General features: G+C 44.4%; 2 protein-coding genes across 24 annotated transcripts in view; one reads left to right on the top strand and one right to left on the bottom strand.

Moving 5' to 3' along the window:
- The window catches only part of LOC107999294 (gamma-aminobutyric acid receptor subunit beta), an 81,795-nt gene extending 63,339 nt beyond the window's left edge, over nt 1–18,456 (bottom strand). For 13 of the 14 annotated variants that reach the window (XM_062077109.1, XM_062077112.1, XM_062077113.1 and 10 more), the window contains exon 1: nt 16,854–18,456. In XM_062077109.1, the coding sequence (XP_061933093.1) occupies nt 16,854–16,948 (95 nt within the window). In that variant the 5' untranslated portion in view covers nt 16,949–18,456. The remainder of the gene's footprint in view (nt 1–16,853) is intronic. The other variant, XM_062077111.1, reaches the window with a different exon arrangement.
- The window catches only part of LOC114577732 (uncharacterized), a 444,442-nt gene that overhangs the window by 64,868 nt on the left and 359,980 nt on the right, over nt 1–19,594 (top strand). The gene's annotated exons all lie outside the window — the stretch shown is intronic.

Below are 19,594 nucleotides of genomic sequence, written 5' to 3'. Positions count from 1 at the left end.
TTTCATCGTAGAGCGCAAGAAGTTATCGTCGACTCGTAGATTATTTTGATTCGGGATGGATATTTCAGGAAAGTAGTTGGAAAAGAAGATTCTCTCGAGATTACGTAAAGCGTAATTGGCCAGGAACGATCCAGTTAAAATTTAATATAAACTTAACCATATAAATTAATCTGAACGAAGTTCTCAATGAAAAACGTGCAATTCTTTTTCTCAATTCCGTCGATGGATCGATAATAACGATGTTGGAAAAAGATTTTTCACTCGAAACAATTACCATTCTATTCCAAATTTATCGTATTTATCGTACTTGAGATTTGACGATCGGCAGAAATTGAAATTTTATAATGTTCTGGAAAAAACGCAGGAAACTTGAGAGTCTTCGAATCTTAACAACGATCTTTATCCCCGATTTATCTCAAATTCACGCCCTACACGCACGGTATTAATAATCGGATGATGCATTGCTCCATCTTAATATCGAAGTTTGATAGGATACAGTTGGAGGGAAGATAGCACATAATCGGTTATAACGTTTCCATCCAATAAATCGACAAGTGATTGATCGATTTATAGGATTAAAGCGTGAAACTGTATTAAAAATTATATCATACTTGAATTTTTCTTTGTAAAGATATTATATTTAATCAACCTTTGTACAATTTCTTTGGGGTAATATCTAACTCTTTTTTTTCTCTTTTCGTCAGATCTGTTCGCCTTCGTTCAAAGTATCCTCGCATCGATTGAACGATTGTTCCTCCAAAACAATCCGTATCCCCGTGATGCACAAATTTATTCCAGAACTTTATCGTAAGCATTTCTAACAATCTTTCGTGCTTATGCAACATTCAGCCTCTCCATCGTATCGTGAAATCATACTTTCTTCCCAGCTGAATAATTCCTCCTCCCCGAATAAAGATCGACATCAATTAACAATACGTTCCCTACGCCTTTCCACCGTATCGTCATATCTTCTATTCCTTCGTAATTACGAAAGGAAATTTTCTCACGGATAAGAAATAATTATTGCCTTCCTCGAGTGTAAAGGAAACGATCTTAACAAATATTGCCAACTTCTGAAAAGAATATTGATCGAGACATGACAGCGTAACGCGGAGAAATTAACCCGGGAAGTTCAAATCTCGAATCTCGCCACGGCCGAGTAATTACACACCCGAAATCCCCGGTTCTGCCTTTATAATCGTTGGCTCGGCTGATCCGGGATCGTCGGGCGTCGATCAAGGAGCGGGCAGCGTTTGAAATCGCGCATAGGAAATCGGGCGATCGACGCTAATGCACTTTCCGATAACGCCTCCCCGTAATCGCGCGCTTTCCGTCACACTGCGATCGGCTGTTGTTCACCGTCCATGGATCCTCTCCAACGTGGTGGCGGATTACTTTGATTTCACTGTTCCTGGCCGGGAAACTCGTTAGCCGACGCGGATGAGGAATTAACCGCGTTACACGAGCAGTCGATGAGAATGGCTTTTAGTTACCCGGTCTCTTTTTTCGGTATCTCGTTCGGGTGTTTAAGAGGATACGAAATATTTCTGGATAGATTGGTTTGGATAGAAGCGAGTATTCGAGTCTGTTCAAAGAGGGTTTGCACTTTTCTTGCGTTCGAATTGTATTTGAGTTTTTTGAACGAGAGGATTTTTATTTTAAATTCGAATCGAGGAAGAATTTATTCTTTCTATTCGCGAAAATTTGCGGTATAATTCGATGTAAAATTTAGATAATTGTACTCATTGAATTGTGTGCGTTCTTCGATCGCATGATCAACGTTCGAGTACGTCGATTTGTGTACAATGTAAGTATAAATTAGTCGTGAAGATTGTATTAAGAGGTACGCGTTGGAGGCATCGATGTTTAGGTCGATCAGCAGCGGTGGTGTTGACAACCATGATCTCATCGATCCGCTATTTTGTATATATATATATATATGAAACGTTATCGTGCATATTTTACCGAGCGTATAATACGACAGCTCCGCGGGATCATTAGTTCCATTAGTTTCACATTCAGAAATTTCAACATCCAGGGGATTTTCGTTCAAATTACCAGCCTGTCAATTAGCACGGATTAATGACAATTTTCTCACGTTATTACTTTCATACATTTCCACCCCCACTCTCGTCATTCTGTTTTTAAGTTGGAACATCGGCCGATCATCGGTTAACTCTTAATTAACTCGTATCCGCGTTACGGAATTAAACAGGCAGGGAAATCATATTTTAAGCGTACTCGAATATTCAAAATGATGTATGTATCTCGTTTATTATTTTATACAATACAAAGAGAACAAATTTTCTTTCAATTTCTGTTTGACCGGGAAAAATTAATAAAGAGATCTTCCCTTTCCATCGACGAGACAAATTGCATGGAATAATTAAATTCACGACAAGGGGATACAAGATTTGTGCGCATGTCCTCGAGATTATCTCGACTCTGCAACGTGCAAAAACTACCGATTCCCGGATTAATCCGGGACGTGTCCAACACGAAGCCTCGGCCAGACGCGGAATTAACAGCGTTACGCAAAACTCGAGGAGGATAGTCGGTAATTTAACGCTCGAAACTTTCGAATTGTCCAAAGCAGATCCCTCCGCGTCGCACGCCCTTCTCTTCTCCGACGAATTTTTACGACGTTGATCAATTTGCCGCGAAAATTTTCTTCCAGTGGATGATTCTTCCGTTTCTCGATTCGATGGTATAATCTCGTGAAATGTGATATTGCAAATCAGGAGGAGAGAGGGCAATCGATCGAAGGGAGAACGTTATGCAAGCACTCTGAGATTCGTTGTGAGTGGAATTTAGTTGCGCGTAATAATTTTATTCACGAAATCGCGTTCATCGTTTCATTGCTCGAACGTTAAGAATGTATAAATGTATATTTTTTAAACAGAAATTGGGAAAAAGTTATTTGGGACTCGATCCTTCTGGAGAAAAGAAATATCGTTTTTTTATTCTCGGCAAGAATAACTTCAATTACGGTTGAAGGATTGAATAGGTAAGGTTGGGTGTTTAGGCAGGTTTGAATAAGAAGATGCGTGCGTCTTTTTTTTTTTTATCTTCCATGCTGAACCGAAAGGTCTTTTTTTCGCTCGTAATTTTAAAAACTTTTTAAAAACAGGGGCAGAGTTTTTCATTTAATTAAAGAGATGAAATACTCACTCGAAGATTAGATGTTTTAGCTCGTGTTAAGATCTGGGTTAAGCGATGTGATATTTCGAGATTACAGGTCGATCGAATAATTTTTGTTAAAAATTTCAAAGTTTGTTAAATATATAATTTATAAAAATTCTCATACATTTAATACATCACTTTGCTCTATATATCAAACTATCCGATTCGAGTATCTCCTTGAGACGGTATCCAGTTGATTTGCAAATGAGATAAACGAAAAACAAAGAATTTTCTTTACTTCACGTATTCATTCCTCAAACCGAGTCTGCAGTTCTGAAACGTTCTTTATACTGCAATCACCGCAGAAGAAGTGGTCACTAAACTATTTCCACCTTCTTAACAAATTTCGAGGGTTTCGTCCACGAATACGAAATAATAACTCGTCTCGACCGCGCCAATCGTCGGTTAACTCGTGCGTGAAAAGAAAAGGGGAGGGGAGGGCGCGCGCGATTCAAAAGGTGGTGCATTTTAATCAACTCGCCAAGTTTGACTCGATCGAGTTGCTCGATTCGATGCCCCGTTGCTCAATTACAACGGACATCAATTTTGACGGGTGTTTATTTCGCGTAAATTTGTGCAAGACACGATATCCACCCTTGTCATCGTCGCGCTCGTTTGCGATGAACATTGCCTCCCCGAGAAACGGTGCGCCCCAATTAAATTGGCGCGGCGGGGGGACATTTTCGTGCTGGTTGGCAGCAATTTTCGATGAAAATTAGCCGCAACCGGGGGAGGGGAGGGTGGTCGGCGATGACAATCGGCGGATTAAATAACGTGCACGTTAAATTTCACATTTCGAGCAGCAGATCGATCGATTTCTCTCGTCCATTCGTCCTCTCGATAAAATTCAAAATATTTTATTTGGGATAATTGGGAGCGAAGAAGTGGGTCGAGGAAAATCGTGAAAATTCTCCGTTTCGATGGTCTCTCGAAGGAGGCCCGAAGGATCGGTTTGTCTTTAAGGTTGCAAGGTATCGGCCCCCAGAGGGCGGTACGGATTCAACTTCCTCTAAAAGTGAGATTACCCCCTCCCTCGTTCGAAATTCTATATACCCCTTTTTCTGCTTAACAACCACATTCCAACGTTCGATCCAAAACTTGGAACCTCGTTGTTGTACGAAGATCGACCTCTTCGACATTCGCGTGCTCGCTCCGTTTCAAGGTTTCCCTCCATCGTTGGAACGCGAGGCGCCGAAACGAGCACGAGGTTTCTCTTCTTCTCTCTCTCTTCCAAAGAAGAAGAAGAAGAAGAAGAAGAAGAAGGGAGACGCATTGACGCAAAGACGTGAAAGGGAGGGAGGATTAAGTGGAAGAAAATGACGTATCGGTTCGGCGAGGGGGATGTCGAAGCGTTAACATCGCGTTTATGCATCTACGTTCTATTTTTATTCAAGGTGTGCGAGTCGTGGTGGCGTCGACGTGGCCGGCAACGTTGCTAGGGCTCGATAAGAGCGTAGGTATGGCAGTTAATTATATCAGCGCCCCATTAGCGTGCCAGTATACCACGAGATTGCGATGTGCTTTTTATATACACGCCTCTCTGCAAGGGTTTGCCACCAGGGCTCTCCCTCCCCTCTCTCTGTCTCTCTTTCTTTCTCGTGTCTTTCGCCTTCTCGTGCGTGCCTTCTCCCCTGCCTCCCCCCCTTTTTTTTTTCCTTTTTTTTTCCACTTGGCTATACAAGCGGAGAAACGGCGAACACCGTTCCCGCCTTGGCCCCCTCTGCGTAAATACGGGCCAGTAATTACGTTGGCGCAGGGAAATTACCAGTTACCGGGTTGCCGGGCTGAGTTTTATCCAATTAGGGGATTGCTTCGACCACCACCCTCGTCGCCCTCGTCGGCCTAACTCTCCACACCCGAAAAGGAGAGACGACCTCCACCTCCCTTTCTTCCTCTCCAATTTATTCGACAGGATGTTCTTTAGCCTCTCCAACCGAGTTTTATTGGAGGGGGAGGGATTTGAAAATTGCTCGAAACGTGGACGAGCTTTTCTCGAGGCGTGTTTCTTTTCTAGTTGTTAAATATCAAACATCGATCGAGGTATAGATTAGTTTCCAATATCCCCGATGATTATTCTCTTTTATCTCGAAGCGAAGTTCGCACGAAGAAAGGGGTAACTGCGATTGGATATGTTATATAAGAAGAAAGTCCGCGTGTGAATGAAATTTCGCGACACGTAACACGTTGAATGGAGGAGGGCGAGGTGTGTGTCCCGACCACCAGTCGTGAAACACCAGGTGGCCATTGTTAGTTCGTTAACGAAGACGGTGAGAACGGCGAGGCAAGCCTTTCTATAAGTAAATGAAACGACTGTGGCCCTGACACGGAAGTGATCGATTTCGCGAAGTATCGCACAGTCGATGACGTTCACGAGGTTGCATTGCTTCGTTATTATGTTTATCGTAGCGTAGTGATCATCGTCTCAGGGTTGAGGGGAATCGCGCGAGGAGCGAAAGAGATAGGAATAGTGGCGACGATCGATAAGGTAGATCATAATTTATCAACCGAGTTATTGGCTTTCGATTAATTAACGGATCGGTTTGTGGAATTCTTTCTTTGCCCGGGTATCCATCTTCTTGGACAGATTCCATCTATTTTGCAGTGCGAACGATTTCGGAGAACGATTTCAAGTTTTAATCTTTCAAACGGTCGCCGGACGGACCGGTTATCGGACGAAATTTATCGGACTTTGTTCTATTATTTGTTCTTTTTCTTTTTTTTTGTTGTTGAAATATTCAGGAGATGTTTGAAAACTGGTAATTCTACCATCTTAAACGGTCAAGTAATTTATGATTCATGCAATTGAGAGATAGTTAAGCAATCGTATTCTTTTTTGAAAATATCTTTTGAAAAAATTAACCAACGAATTATTCATCGATCAATCAAGAAACATATAAAAACACGCTATAAAGTTTCATTTCTAAAAGGCGCATTTTACCGATTCTGATGGAACAAAATTCCCTAATTACCAGACGTTACAGTGTTGTACGTGGAACAAGATGATACGCTACGCCTAGCTCGCTCAAGTATTTCGAAACGAAGGGAATAAGAGTGAAAGGAGAGGTGGTGGCCAAGGAGAGAAAAATCGCGCGACTTGGCCTTTTGATACCGCCGAAAAGTCTCTCGTTGTTCCACCATTTCGCCTAACTTTCAGCTGGGCCTCGCTCGCGCCTAGCCATGGAAGCATTACCTTAATGCGACCCAGAAAGCTCTTTTATTACACTCGTACTCGGGCGCACACATTACTGCGGCCGAATGCCACTGCTACACGCACACGCGCGCACCATCTCGCGTGTAAGTGCTTGCTGCTTCTGATCCTATTGCTATGCCGGATTGAGAAAAAAAAGAAAGAGAGAAAGAGAGAGCCCATAGTTCTCCTACTTTTCAGTTCGTGGACGCCGTTTTTTTTTTCCTTTTTTTTTTTTTTGGAACTCTAATGTCTCTCGCCGTGATTAATCTTTTTTTTTTGTTCCTGATCTCTCGTGTTGCGCGGAAATAATTATTTTTTTTGGAAAGAAAGGGATTCTGGTTGAAGAAATGTTCGACGATGTTCGACGAATTTAATTTTTTCTTTGGAATTTTTATTTATGGAACATTTTATTCGTACCTTTCGAGCTGAGAATTTTAACTTGTATCCGTATGAAAAATCGAAGGAAAAGTTCTCTAACAAACGAAGCTTCTCTAAAAGAGAAAAAGAAGCTTCTGTTTCTTCTCCTGCTGCGTCTCTATAAAATTTTAACGCGCGGCGGGTTCAGATGCGGTTCATCCACGATACGATACGGTGCACAAAAAATAGATTGGCCACCTTTAAATGTCAAAGTATCTTAAGATGCATTTACATTTTTGAATAATCAATTTTTAAGGGAGGGGGTTGGGTCCCGTTTGTGAACTACTTGCACGAACACGATCCTTTCTCGTTGGAAATACGTACGAAAGGGCGAGGCGAAAGGTATACGCGGTATAAATAGAGACTTTAAAAGTTGCTTGTCCTCGGTGTTGCGATCGTTGCGGAGCCAAGCAGCGGCGGCGAACGGACGATCAAGGACGTAGACGTTGGTCGCCGAGGGTGATGTCCTCGCCATTGATTGGCAGCCCTGGCCGAGCTCTCGTCAAGGTTCCCTGGTAATACACCTTCCTCAAACTTCGATTGCCTGTGCACTGCCAGTCAGCTTCAACCAGTCGTTCGTGGAATTCTTAATTCGATTTAATCCGATCGAAAATCGCGCGACGACGTATTCCATTTAAGCTCGAAATTCAGCTTAAGGAAAGGGGTGGGAAGATAGATTTGAAAAGTCTAGGGAGGAAAAGTTGGCTGCCGCGTTTCCATTCCGCGAAATCAACGTGTCCTTATTCAACTGTTTGACGTTTCCTTCGAAACGTCGTTTCATTTCCCAGCTATCGGTATCGCTGCCGTCATCGGGACAGGCGTTGCAATGGACATTGTATCGAGATCTCGACCGCGAGGTGTGCTCGCGAATCGATCTATTGCGAGCTTACCTTTCTTTTTCCAACCCCCCTTCTCCCCTTTCACAACAGAAGAGAAATTCAATCTTCCGTGCTTGCTCGATAGAATCGAATTACAAACAATACATCCTCTCCTTCCCTCCCTCTGACCATCATTCTTCAAAATCTTATCTAAAAGTTACCCAAGCACACAAACAGCCGGGTTTCATTTACTTTTTCCATTTGTAAAGTCCCGTTCTCCTCGATCTGTTATTAATCGGTATATTTTTTTCCGAGATTCCGTTTCTTTTCCTTCCATTTTTCCCTCCCGACGAATCCAATTATACTTCGTCATCAATCGCCTCGTGCATCGCAAAACTCGAACCTCGACTGATTTTTTTACTCTCGGGGCATCCGATAATCGACTGGCGTGTACCGAATAATGAACGTTTCATCGAGGTCGCCTCATCTGAGAGGGAACGACATTTGGAGAGAACATTTTGGAATTTCCTCCTCCTCCCTTCCTCCTTCCTTTCCATTCCGGCGACGAGAGCGCGACGAAAAGTAGGGTCGAGTAATTGACCTTTGAGTAATTTGAATTATAAAGTCGTAGTGAAAGTATTTCGTGTATCATCTCTCGATAGTTTAACACACGTCTCTCATGATTCAATTACGGGAGGTTCGATCGATAGATCTCCACGGCACAATTATAAATTTCTCGAGTCGGAGAGAAACAAGCGGGAAAACAAGAGAAATTCTGCTTGCAAACTTCAACTTCGATTTATAGATTTCTCCTTGTCTCTCCTTCTATCTAACTCGAGTCAAAGTAACTTTCGTTTCACGGGACGCAGAATTTTTCCCTCCCCCTCTTGCTCATCCCCATCTCCGAAACTCGAAGCCACCAAGTAAATTTCTACCCCGTCCTTCGAGTCGTCTTCTTCCAGTGGCGAGGATGAAAAAAGGGAAAAGAGGCGTCCTCCCGATTCGATCGATCGGCGACGATGCCGAACATTCCCGCGTGCGGCTGCGAATTATAAGGCATATGGGCCGTGTGCGCGGCTCGACTGACCGAGTTTGCGTTCGTGTTGGAGGTCCCATTGATTTCCTGGCCCATGTCAAGGCTGCACGCGAGGAAACCCTCCACAACCGCCCTCCTCCTGCGACCTCCTGCGACCCCCGAACCCCCACCCGACCAACCTTTCTCTCTTCGTGCCGACGTTTCTCCCCTTTTTTCCTCCCTCCGAATGCACTCACGTCCCGTCTGCCGCCAATGCACTTATCTCGAACAACGATGCTTTTCCAACGATTCTTCTCGCCGCCCCCCCTGGTGGCACTTTCTCGTTGATGATGATTTTCCTTTTTTAGGATTGATAGTTGTAACAGGTCGAGGGGTTTGCCTTTAACCTTTCGTATTTTTAATAATTCCTAATCTTTTAACGTCATAGAAGATTAAATCTACCTTTTCGCAGCTCGAATTAACATAAAAGCAAACGCGGTGTGTCACGACATTTGCAATTAGTTGGAAACAAACTGCGTGTCGTTTCCTCTTCGCGAGTCGATCAACGATTTCGAGGCTGAACAACGATCTGAAATGAATATGTCTCGAATGTGAGCTCTCAACGATCATCAAATTCAAGTTTCAAGACTTTGTTTATCTTTCACGATAAGAAATTCGATCGAAGTCAAATCATTTGGACAAGTATTGCAAATTTGCCGATTCCTTTTGTGAGGAACAAGCCGCATTAAATTAAGAATAATTCGAAAGTAGTCGAGAGACACGCGACCCAAATTACCCTTAACTTAACTTAACAACTCTGCTCTAGACGTACGTATTTTTACACGGTGCTGCGAAGAAGAATTCCTCTCGAGTCTTCTCGACTTCTCGTCTTCCCCGGGATAAACAGTGCGTGTTTCGAAAAGTTTGGAGATAGTTGTGTACTGTTGTGCGGTCGTGAAAGATAGTGGTAAGAGAGTTGTCAGAGGGAGGAAGTTTTAGGGGGAGAGGAGAGGTTGAAACGGAAGTTTTAGAGCAGTGGGGGATTAACGCGAGGGATTTCTGCGAAAGCTTCCCTTTTTCTCTTTTCCGCCACGATGATTTTTATTTCGTTATTCAACTCGTTATTCATCGCTCGTCCACTTTTCGGTGATTTCCATCTCTGAGAAATTATTCTAACATTCTCCTCGACACAAAAGAGATTTTAATTTGATTCATCGGATAAATAATTTGAGAAGATCGAACTAACTCGATCAAGTGACTCTCTCTCTCTCGTTAAATTCAAAAACTTTGAAAAAAAAATATCACCGAGCGAATAAATTTCGAAGAAATTTAATACAGGAAAATTATCGGTGAGATCCTAAAATCGTTAAAATTAAATCCTATCATCCTTGATTCCCACGATTCGTCGCGATCTCGAACCCGATCCTGTTGAAATTTCCATCCTCGAATGGAAATCGAACACCTCGTTAAGAGAGAGAGAGAGGGAGAATAATTAAATAAAGTTGGGAAGACGTTACGCTCGAATCGGATGGAACGATTAGCATCGATCTCTGCTCGATGATTTCCTGGAGATCCTCGAATATGTAATTTGCGGCGGCAGTGGTATAGGCCGACGCGTAGTCAGACCTACGGGCCCGATTAGATCGAACCGCACAGCCGGATATTGCAGTCACTGAAGAATATTTGATTTCCACGTAACTAGGAGGGTTCGTTCATTGATCTCAATGCTGATTCCTCATGTTTCTTTCCGTCTCGGTTAAACATCGCCTTCCTCCATTCTTTTTGATCTTCTCGTGAATTTTCCTTTTTTTTTTCTTTTCATTCTCTCTACGTTACATTGAAAATCTCGAGAAATCTTATATAATTGATTTTACAATTTGGAATAATAATATATGTAATCATTAGCCATTAAATTTTTTGAAAATTTCCTAAAAGGACGATAAAAATTAAGAGCTTAGGAGGAGGATTATTGAATATCCAGGAAAAATGACAATTGTTTTCTGAATTCACGTAGCTCAAAAAAAAAAAAAAGAATTTTCCAATACGTAAAAAAATGAATCTCGCAACGTTTATAAACCTTAAATCTCATGGAAAACTTTCTCCATTAACAAAACGCCCTGTTATTCGCTATAACACGTGCGTATCGAACGCATAAGCGAACAAATCCAAACGTCGAGAATAAAGAAAGAAAGGGACGAAATCAGGTTGAAAATTGTCCCAACCTAGCAAGGGGGAGGATATTAAATCTGGAAACCGAAAGAAACAAGCGATTATTAATAAAGAACAAAAAAAAAAAAAGAAAAAGAAACGAGGAGGGGAAGATATTCAGAAACGTAACGGCTTATAACCGTAATCCGCTCGCTCTCCGACGCTCCCCTCCCTCCATTGTCTTATAACCATAATTAACAGAGAGCCTGAAAATAAACGAGAGCGGGCAGAGTTAATAACGCGCATTGTAAACGGACGCATTCAGTCGCTCGTTGCCTTTCACGAACGCGAGTCGACGCGAGTGTCGTTTGGTCGCTTCTAATTAATTCTTCAAACGGTTCTTGCACAACACGAAGGTCGTTCCCGATATTTGCAAGCATGTTTCCATTGTGTCCTCGCCACCACCATCCCTCCGCCATCTTATCGTGCCTGTTTCCCATGGTAAAAAAAGAAAAGATCGAAACGGTTGTTGCGCAGCTTCGTTTCGATGGAGAGAGAGAGAAAAAGAGAGGGGAGACAAACGGAAATTCCGCGATTATCGCGGCTCGTATATTACGGGAGGAAATCATTAAGGCTCTCCCACTGTTCCATCAATCATCTCGCTCGTAAGCGAGCATTAATAATCGCGCGCTATCAAATATGCATTCGTTTGCACTCCGCCCGTTTCTTCGCGTTAACTTTGCTCCCATTTCCATATCCATTCGATATCAATCAATTTGGGAGGCTTCTTTGCGTCCTCCGATTTATTTTTCTTTTTTTTTTTCTTTTTGTCGCAAGTGGATATTTGGTTGTTTCTCTTCCATTCGAGAAATATTCCTCTACTCGTTTATTGAAGATAGTTGAAATTTTATATCCCACGTAGAAATTTTGATTCGACAAATTCGTATAAGTCGTAAGCTAATAAAACGAAGTGTAAGTGTAAGTTGTCAAGGAGTTTGGTAAAATTTGGAGACGGTTGGTATTTTATATTTAATATCGTAATAATTGCATGGTCTTCTTGAAAAATTATTCAATTTCGATTACGTCGTTTCTCTTATCGTTTGTCTCTTTACAGTTTTTATCTAATTAAATGGAGATAGTGTTGATATGTCAAAGTTCAAAAGGTTAAAAGATTGAAAAGTTCCATATACATATATATATATAAAATATTTTTCATTGCTTTTTAACGTCACTTTCAGATTTTTTTATTTTATTAAATAAACATTTCTCGTTATTTCGTTTCTTTCGTTCTCGACGTATTACGGGTGTGTTATTACAATTTAATGTTTTTCCACGCCGGCAGAATTTTTTTTCCCAAACGAAGGAAAAAAAGAACTGCTTCAACAAATATTGGATTGTTTAAAAAAAGGGATATAAAAGTGTTGAATTTATTTCGAAATTAATCGTTCCCCGCCAGTACAAATGTATTCCATACTTACTTTACATTCAAAACGCAGCGAAACGTTTCACACGCGTTGCTTCTATCTTTTTCCCCGACAGAGATGGGGAGAAACGAGCCAATAATTGAATAATGCACAATTATTTAAGAAACCAACCTCGAGAAACAATTAATTTTTCCCCCTCTCTGTGCTTCTTCCACTTATTAATTCATTCCAAAACGCTGTGACCCACGTTCCCCTCTCTCTTTCTGTGGCCCCCTGTGCCAATTAATAAAACAAAGCGTTATCACGGTTCATTAATTCGGTCGTAGATTAGACGTCCATCATACGTCCGCGCCCAGTTATTTCAAACAGAACGATCAACGGTCAATTTGGGTGAAACGAGGTTTATACACCCTCGTTTTAAATGTTTTAAAGGCCATAACTCCCCCGATGGATAGATGACGCGTCGCGAATTATCAAATTTGCGCGGATTCACCGCGGATTCTATCGCAATCGTATCCATTAGTGTCGTTTATAATTAACAAGCGGCCACCGCTGATTTCCCAACCAGTTATCGAGATTCGCACTCGCCCCCGTAATTACGCCGCGTTTCCAATCCTTTGACGATTTTTGTTCCGTTATTTTCACCTTTTCCCCCAACTCTCTCTCCTTTTCTCTACTTCGGTTTCATTTTATTCTCGTTTTTCCTCTGAAAACGAACGTTTAACGAAACGAAGAGCGACTTTTTCGTTGGGGAATGTTTCGGATTTCTTCTCGAAACCGGACGAGAATTTACAAGCTGCGTAATTGTTTGAGCTCGCGGGGGCGAATAATTATTTGTTGCTGTTAATTAAGTCTTGGCGTTGCGCTGAACCAGTGTACAGAGAGGCTGGAAAGGCGCGAAAGGGGATTCGAAGTGTTTTTAACGGTGTTTCTTAAACGGTGCGCTAATTAAGAATGCCTGGCTCGGATGAAACATTTTTCCTCGATTCTTGGAGGACGAGAGAGAAGCAAAATACACATACTTTCCACGAAGCTGAATCAAAGAATCGAACGTTGGACGATTGAAAATTATTAAAACCTTAATTAATAAAAAAGAACAAGAAGAGAAAGAAAACGCAGCGTCGGAAGGCTTACGAGTAGCTCGATCATCGCGAGTATCGTAGAAGTCTGCACCGAAATTGGCGAATACCTTTTCACCTCGTCGTGCTCTTTCGACCGTTCGTTCGGCCATTGTGTCTGCCGAAAAAGGGAGAAGAAAAGGGGAAAAGGGAAGAAGAGAAGGGAAAAAACGGTAGAGAATCGCGGGGAGGAAAGGGAGAAATCAGTTTCGCCGTGGCAAAGTGCGCGCGTTTTACGCTTCCGCGGAGAAAGTGGGTCAGAGCCGAGCCGAATGACTTGGCACGTTCCTCCCCGCGGTAGACGTTTCCCTCCACCGGATCCTCGCCGGCAAAAACACCGCATCCATCGTTTTCAATCCGCTCCCCTGCCGGCCCTGCGCCCTTTTCCGTTTCCCAAAGGGAAAACGCGACGCGGTTAATGACGCTTCTTCGAGAAGCTCTTACGATTCCTTGCTTTCAGGATCGTCGAGATTCCAAAAAAACATACCGTGAACGCAGCATGCCAATTTTTCTGCGAATAACCATCGAAATTATCAAACAAATATATATATATATTTCTCGAGTCACAAATAAGAGAATCCTCTTTTCTTTCTTCGAAACAACCCGACACGTCCCAACGTGTTACACGGCTGTAAATTTAGCACATGCATATAAAGATTTCCCTTTAATAAAAAAAAAAAAAAGAAGGGAGAAAGGCCGCGGGGGAGGAAGACAAAGAAAAAACGGCGTAGCTCGAAGCTCCGCCGCTCCGAGGAACGTTGTTTCGTATTCCTTGTGTATTCCGTGGGACCCGTTTCTCTCGGAATCACCCCGTTTCGATCGGGGACGACCACTGCCCCCTGAGAAGAGGAAAGGAGGAGAAACCCTGGTCGTGGAGAAAACGAGATATAATGCTGGAGACAAAGAGGAAAAAGGAGGGGAGAGAGGAGCCCTCGGTGGAAGATGCGTGGAATCCAGGAATCCAGGATGGGTGGTGGTAACGACAGCGTAGGAGGATTTGGAGCTCTGCCACGTCGGGAGCACCCTCTTGCTCGAGTGCTCTACTGCGATCACCGATACCACACTACAGAACCCGTCCGCGGTTGGTACTCGTAGGGGTTTGGAGGAGGCTACAGAGAAAGAGAGAGAGAGGCAGCAGGCCCTCGAGGAGAAAACAGGTGGAACGACCCGGCTGTGAGCTCGAAGAGCGTAAATATTGATAATCCCTTCGACTATACCCAACTACCACCCCTTCCTCTTCCCGTTGGATTAGAAACGCGGTCGAAATTTTCTTGCCACCCGAACCCTGCTTAATATCGTCGGAGGATTTCGTCGATGCGATTTCCTCTAAACAGTCGATGCACACCGTTGTGTGTACATATATATATATATATGGGATTGCGATGTAATTGGATGAGCAACGATTCGGTGGATAAAGCGATGGTTTTTCACCAATTTCGATACCCAGTCTCTTCAGTCTTCTCCCATTTGTCCCAACTCCGCCCCCTCTTTCGAGGATAAATCTCTCGGAATTAAAGATAGTTTAGAAGATTGTTGTCCCTCGAAAATCTATCTTGGAATTTTGCGATGCGCGTAATGGAGATCGGGAGAAGAGGAGGGAGAAAGGGGAGCGTGTAAAAAGACCGCGTCACTCTGGATGATGGTGCATTTTGAAGAATATCTCTGTTATTAGAATCGATTAAGCTGTCAGTGGTGGCGGTGGTTGATAAGTAAACGTGTTAAACATTGTCGGAAAATAGCGGTCGATATCAGCCGCTCGGGTTACAGAAACGTTTGCGGATTACGTGTATACGAGGCGACTGGATCGCGGCGTTAATGCGAGAAGGGATGAGCCGGTACAACTAATTTCAGCCCCGCCATTGTTCTCGCGATGCCGCTGTCACTCTCGAGACAGTGGTGGGCCGTGTACCGAGCCTTCGTGCGTGTATATACACGCGCACTCGCGTATTTATTAACCAAACGTGTATTCCATTCGGTTATTAAACGCTGTAAAGCCGGCCTCCGTTGTGCCCGCAGTCACGAGACCTTTGATCGTGCGGATGGATTATATTGTTTTTGTTATTTCTTGGCAGCTTTTTCCACACTTTATATTTTTTCGAATAAATATAATTATGTACGGGTAAAGGTTATAATTTGAAAATACTGGATTAAGACTCGAAATTTGGAAACATTTCCATTCCTTAGTTCCATTCCTCTGGAGAAGATAATTTCTTTGAAAATTGCGATGGAATTGATCGTCAGCGATTGATGTATCGATATATATGTGTTTACAGAGACAAAGTAGCAATAAATCAATTGCACATATACACGTCTATAATCTTTAAGTAAGACAGATGCAAGTGTTGTTCTTTGAAAATAATATCACGAGAAAATGAATGGAGGAAACGATATATATTTTCTTCTTATTTGCTTCTCCGTTCCCGAAACACTCTGACTTGGTTTCCATTAATAAAACCCCAAGGAGGAAATATATCGAAAGGAAAAACTGCTTCAAACGGAGGGGAAAATATCCGTTTCTCGGGAAGGAGAACCGAGAACAAGGCAGAAAAACCAATTAGGAAACAATTAACAAGACAAATCTTTCTCGTTGAAAGCGTAACAGTACTACTAGCATCTGCAACTAAGAGATGAAAACTTAACGCGATCCAATTAGAGAGAGCGTCTGCAACGATCATCGGATGCGATTCTTCCCGGAGGGAGTGAATTTTTTAACGTGAGCAGCGAGCTCGCCGCGAGACGACGCCTGGCCGCCGTCGTCGTCTTCTTCGAGTCACAAGGGTGGGGTGGCGTCGTCATTGTGCGATCATTGAAAGAGCACGTCTGCCGACGAGAGTCGTGGCCTGCGTGTTTCCGCTCATTTACGTGCAATCACCTTCCAGGCGGATCCAGGCAGAGAACAACGCGATACAAATCCGTAAAAAGATAGAGGCATCTCGTCGGTGGGAATAGCACGTGGGGTATCGATGATCGCTCGTTAAATGTGCGAGACGCGCGTGTACATTTCCTTTTTTCTCTCCCCCCTCCCCCATTATATCCGTTTATCGACCAATTTCGCGTGGCCCGGCATAGTGTGCCGCATGCACACGGCTCACCGCAGGCGAAACACGTAATCGAGATATAGGATTATGGATCATTAATTAAATCCTTGCACCTAGGCGGCCGCGGCGTGGAATCAGCTGCAAGCCTATCGATTGGCGGCGTGGTATTCCAGGCACATTAGGCTTCGTCGATTAACTTCGACTCGACTCCGTTCGAGGTCACCGACGAGGATAGGGTGCATTCCAGGGGAAAGAGAGAGAGAGAGAGAGAATGATTATTCGAAGAGAGTTTCGCCGATCTCACGCAGGCAAACTTCAAAGGGACAACCGAGCGTTTCGACCGTGTATCGATTCGGAGGATACACGGTTTGTTGCTGGAACGATCTACTTAATCTACCTATCTATCTTCATCCGCGTAGAACGAAACGGAAATTGGCAATCTTCAAAGTCGAATTCGATTCTATTTTACTTTCGGCGGATTGGAAAGAATTTGTGTACTTACGCGGCTTGCGCGAACGGGGCACGATGCGTGGCGGGCAGCAACGCGACCGTGGCCGCGAGGAGGGCGAAGCTCCAGGAGGCGGCGTGGAAGGACATGGTAATATCCGTGGGACGAGGCTCGGTGTCCACGTTCGAGGAGAAGAGAGAGCGTCGCGACGCCGTCCACGGCGAGGACGACGAGAAGGACGTCGGCGGCGAGGACGTGAGCGGATGTCCTGAGGCGTTGTTACCTGGCGCGTTGACCCGGCGCCTCTCTGCGTGCCGTCCGCGTCTCACCCTCCCCCCTTCTTCCTCCTCCACCTCTTCCTCCTCCTCCTCCTCCCACCCTGCCTCCCCCCAACCCGCCCCGCCCTCCTACCTCCGTCTTGCTTTCTCCCTCTTTCTCTTCCACTCTTCTCTATCCCGTGCTTCCTGCTTCTCTTTCTCGCTTCTTCTCTTCCTCACTTTTTCCTTCTTCTTCTTCTTCTTCCTCCTTTGAATCGGGGCCTAGAGTAAAGTCGGATACGTATTATCGTTGAAAATTTTCACCCAGAAAATGTCTCGGTTTCTCACTGACACTCGCGTTTCAAACACTGTATATATATATATGTGTGTGTGTGTGTATGTGTGTATATATCGTCGCTCGAAATCACCTCACACGATCTCTTCCTCGCGGCCGAGCCTCGAGAGACCCGGTCCTCCTCTCGGCTTTATCACTCGCGATCAGATATCACAACGAACGACGAGCTCCTCTTCACTTCTTCACTGTAATTCTTTGCTGTAATCTCTCTCTCTCTCTCTCTCTCTTCGTCTTTTTTCGGCCTCGAAACGGCCACGGCCGGAATACGCGGCGTATATTTATCGTTTACCCGCTGCTGTCACCTTCAGCGTTCTTCGTTATCTTCGCGGCTCACTGGTTCGACTTTACACGCATACAGTCCCCCCCCCCATCGATTCGACTTCCACAACTGCCGTGACAACAACCGTGATCCCTCTATCCCGTTCTCTGGACGGAGAGAGAGGTTATTTTGTTTCGCAGCGAGAGAGACTTACCGTTACTGCACACTGTTGATTCGTCCGCGTCGCGATCTCGACACTGTTCCTCTCTCAAACAGAGAGAGAGAGACTTTCACCTCTGATCATTATTTATCTATTTCGTTCGCGAGAGAGACGACCGTTCCCGATCTTTTCCTCACCTGGATCCACAGGAAGGAAGGGAGGGATGCAGGAAGGGAGGAAGAAATACGTGGGGAATCGTTGCGTCGGGTCGAGAGCACACAGGGAAACGCGGCGAAAAGGTGGAGCGCGGTGGAGGAGAACACCTCTCTCTCCCTCTCTTTCCTTCTCTTTCGGTTCGTCCTACAAGCACGGAGCCGCCTGATGATCGTCGATGATGTCCTGCCGCGGGCTCCGCTTCCTGCCGATCCTTCCTTCGACGATGGACATTCTTCTCTCTTCTCTTCTCTTCTCCCTCTCTCTCTCCCTCTCTCTCCACACTCTACGGTCTCGTTCTCTCGCTCGCTCGCTCGCGCTCTCGCACTCTCTCTCGCTCTTCTCTCACGGGGACACTCGGTCAGCACCCGCGCTACACCGCTACGCGCTCGGGAGTGGCGGCTCTCGCGTCTAGCCCGGCCGTACCACCGCGCAAGCGCACTTCCTTCCTCCTCTTCCTGCTTCCCTGCCTACCTGCCGCCTCCCCCCGCTCACCTGCCTCCCTCGTCCTTACTCTTTCGCCCCTGATTAGCCCTCCCAGTATCTGCCTACCGCTACTTCGTCCCCCTTGGAGGAGAAAAACCGCCAAGGATGCTTTTCCACCTCATCCTTTCCACCTCTCGGTCTCTTTGGTTCGTCCAAAAAGGGAATTACTCCTTCGTCGCCTCGTATTCTTACTTATCCCTTGATCGATTCTTGGATCGTGCGAAACTGGAATGGTTACGCGTGGAATTTATCGAGTCGAAATTTTCCAAGAATTCATCGTTCAACAACCTGATATTTGTGTATATATATATATGTGTCTACGTATGTATATATACGCTGCCTTTGTCACCGTTGTGTAAGAAAAATTTCCATCCCTTGAAAAAATTCGTAGCATTCAAACTCAGCAGCACGAGGGTGCCCCTCGTTCCTCTAACAAAGAAACCCGTTCCGCGTTTAATCTTGAACTTTCCATTTCTGTTCTCTCTCCGGGAGGACGTGGCTTGTCCGGGGGTTCATTCAGCGTGTGTATCGCCAAGCAGCAGCAGCAGCAGCAGCGTTTTACGTCACAAAGACGAAATACGTGGTGTGACAAAAGTGGATGCATACGTGTACGTATGCACGCCCACGGTCGAAGAAGATCCTCGACACATCGGTGTCGGCCAATCGAGCATAATATAATTTAGAGACGCGGTATATCCGAGGCTCACGTCCGCCTCCGTTCTCCTCTCGAGAGATATACACCTATCTTCCAATAACGCTGTCGAAAATTTTTATTCTTCGTACGTTCTTTTCCATCGTGGGAATAGCAGCAACGTTTATTCGCAATTATTATACGAAGAACGAATATTACGGTTGCTTGCTTTGAATATCGTGCTCGACTGTCGAAAATTTCCGTCCGCGTGATTCCGGAATCGGGACGTCTCCTTCCCCCTTGTGCGCTCGTCGGTATAAACATTGGATACGCAGTGTAAACGCGCGTCTGCGTACTCGAATCGTATTCGAACCTTTCGATTCAATTGCTCGTGAAAAGCCTATCCTTGCGGCTGTTCCATTCGTCCAAAGCTT

The sequence above is a fragment of the Apis cerana genome, linkage group LG7 (genome assembly GCF_029169275.1).
Source record: "Apis cerana isolate GH-2021 linkage group LG7, AcerK_1.0, whole genome shotgun sequence".
Lineage (NCBI taxonomy): Eukaryota > Metazoa > Arthropoda > Insecta > Hymenoptera > Apidae > Apis > Apis cerana.
The sequence above is the reverse complement of the archived record's forward strand: the minus strand, read 5'-3'. Positions and strand labels throughout refer to the sequence as shown.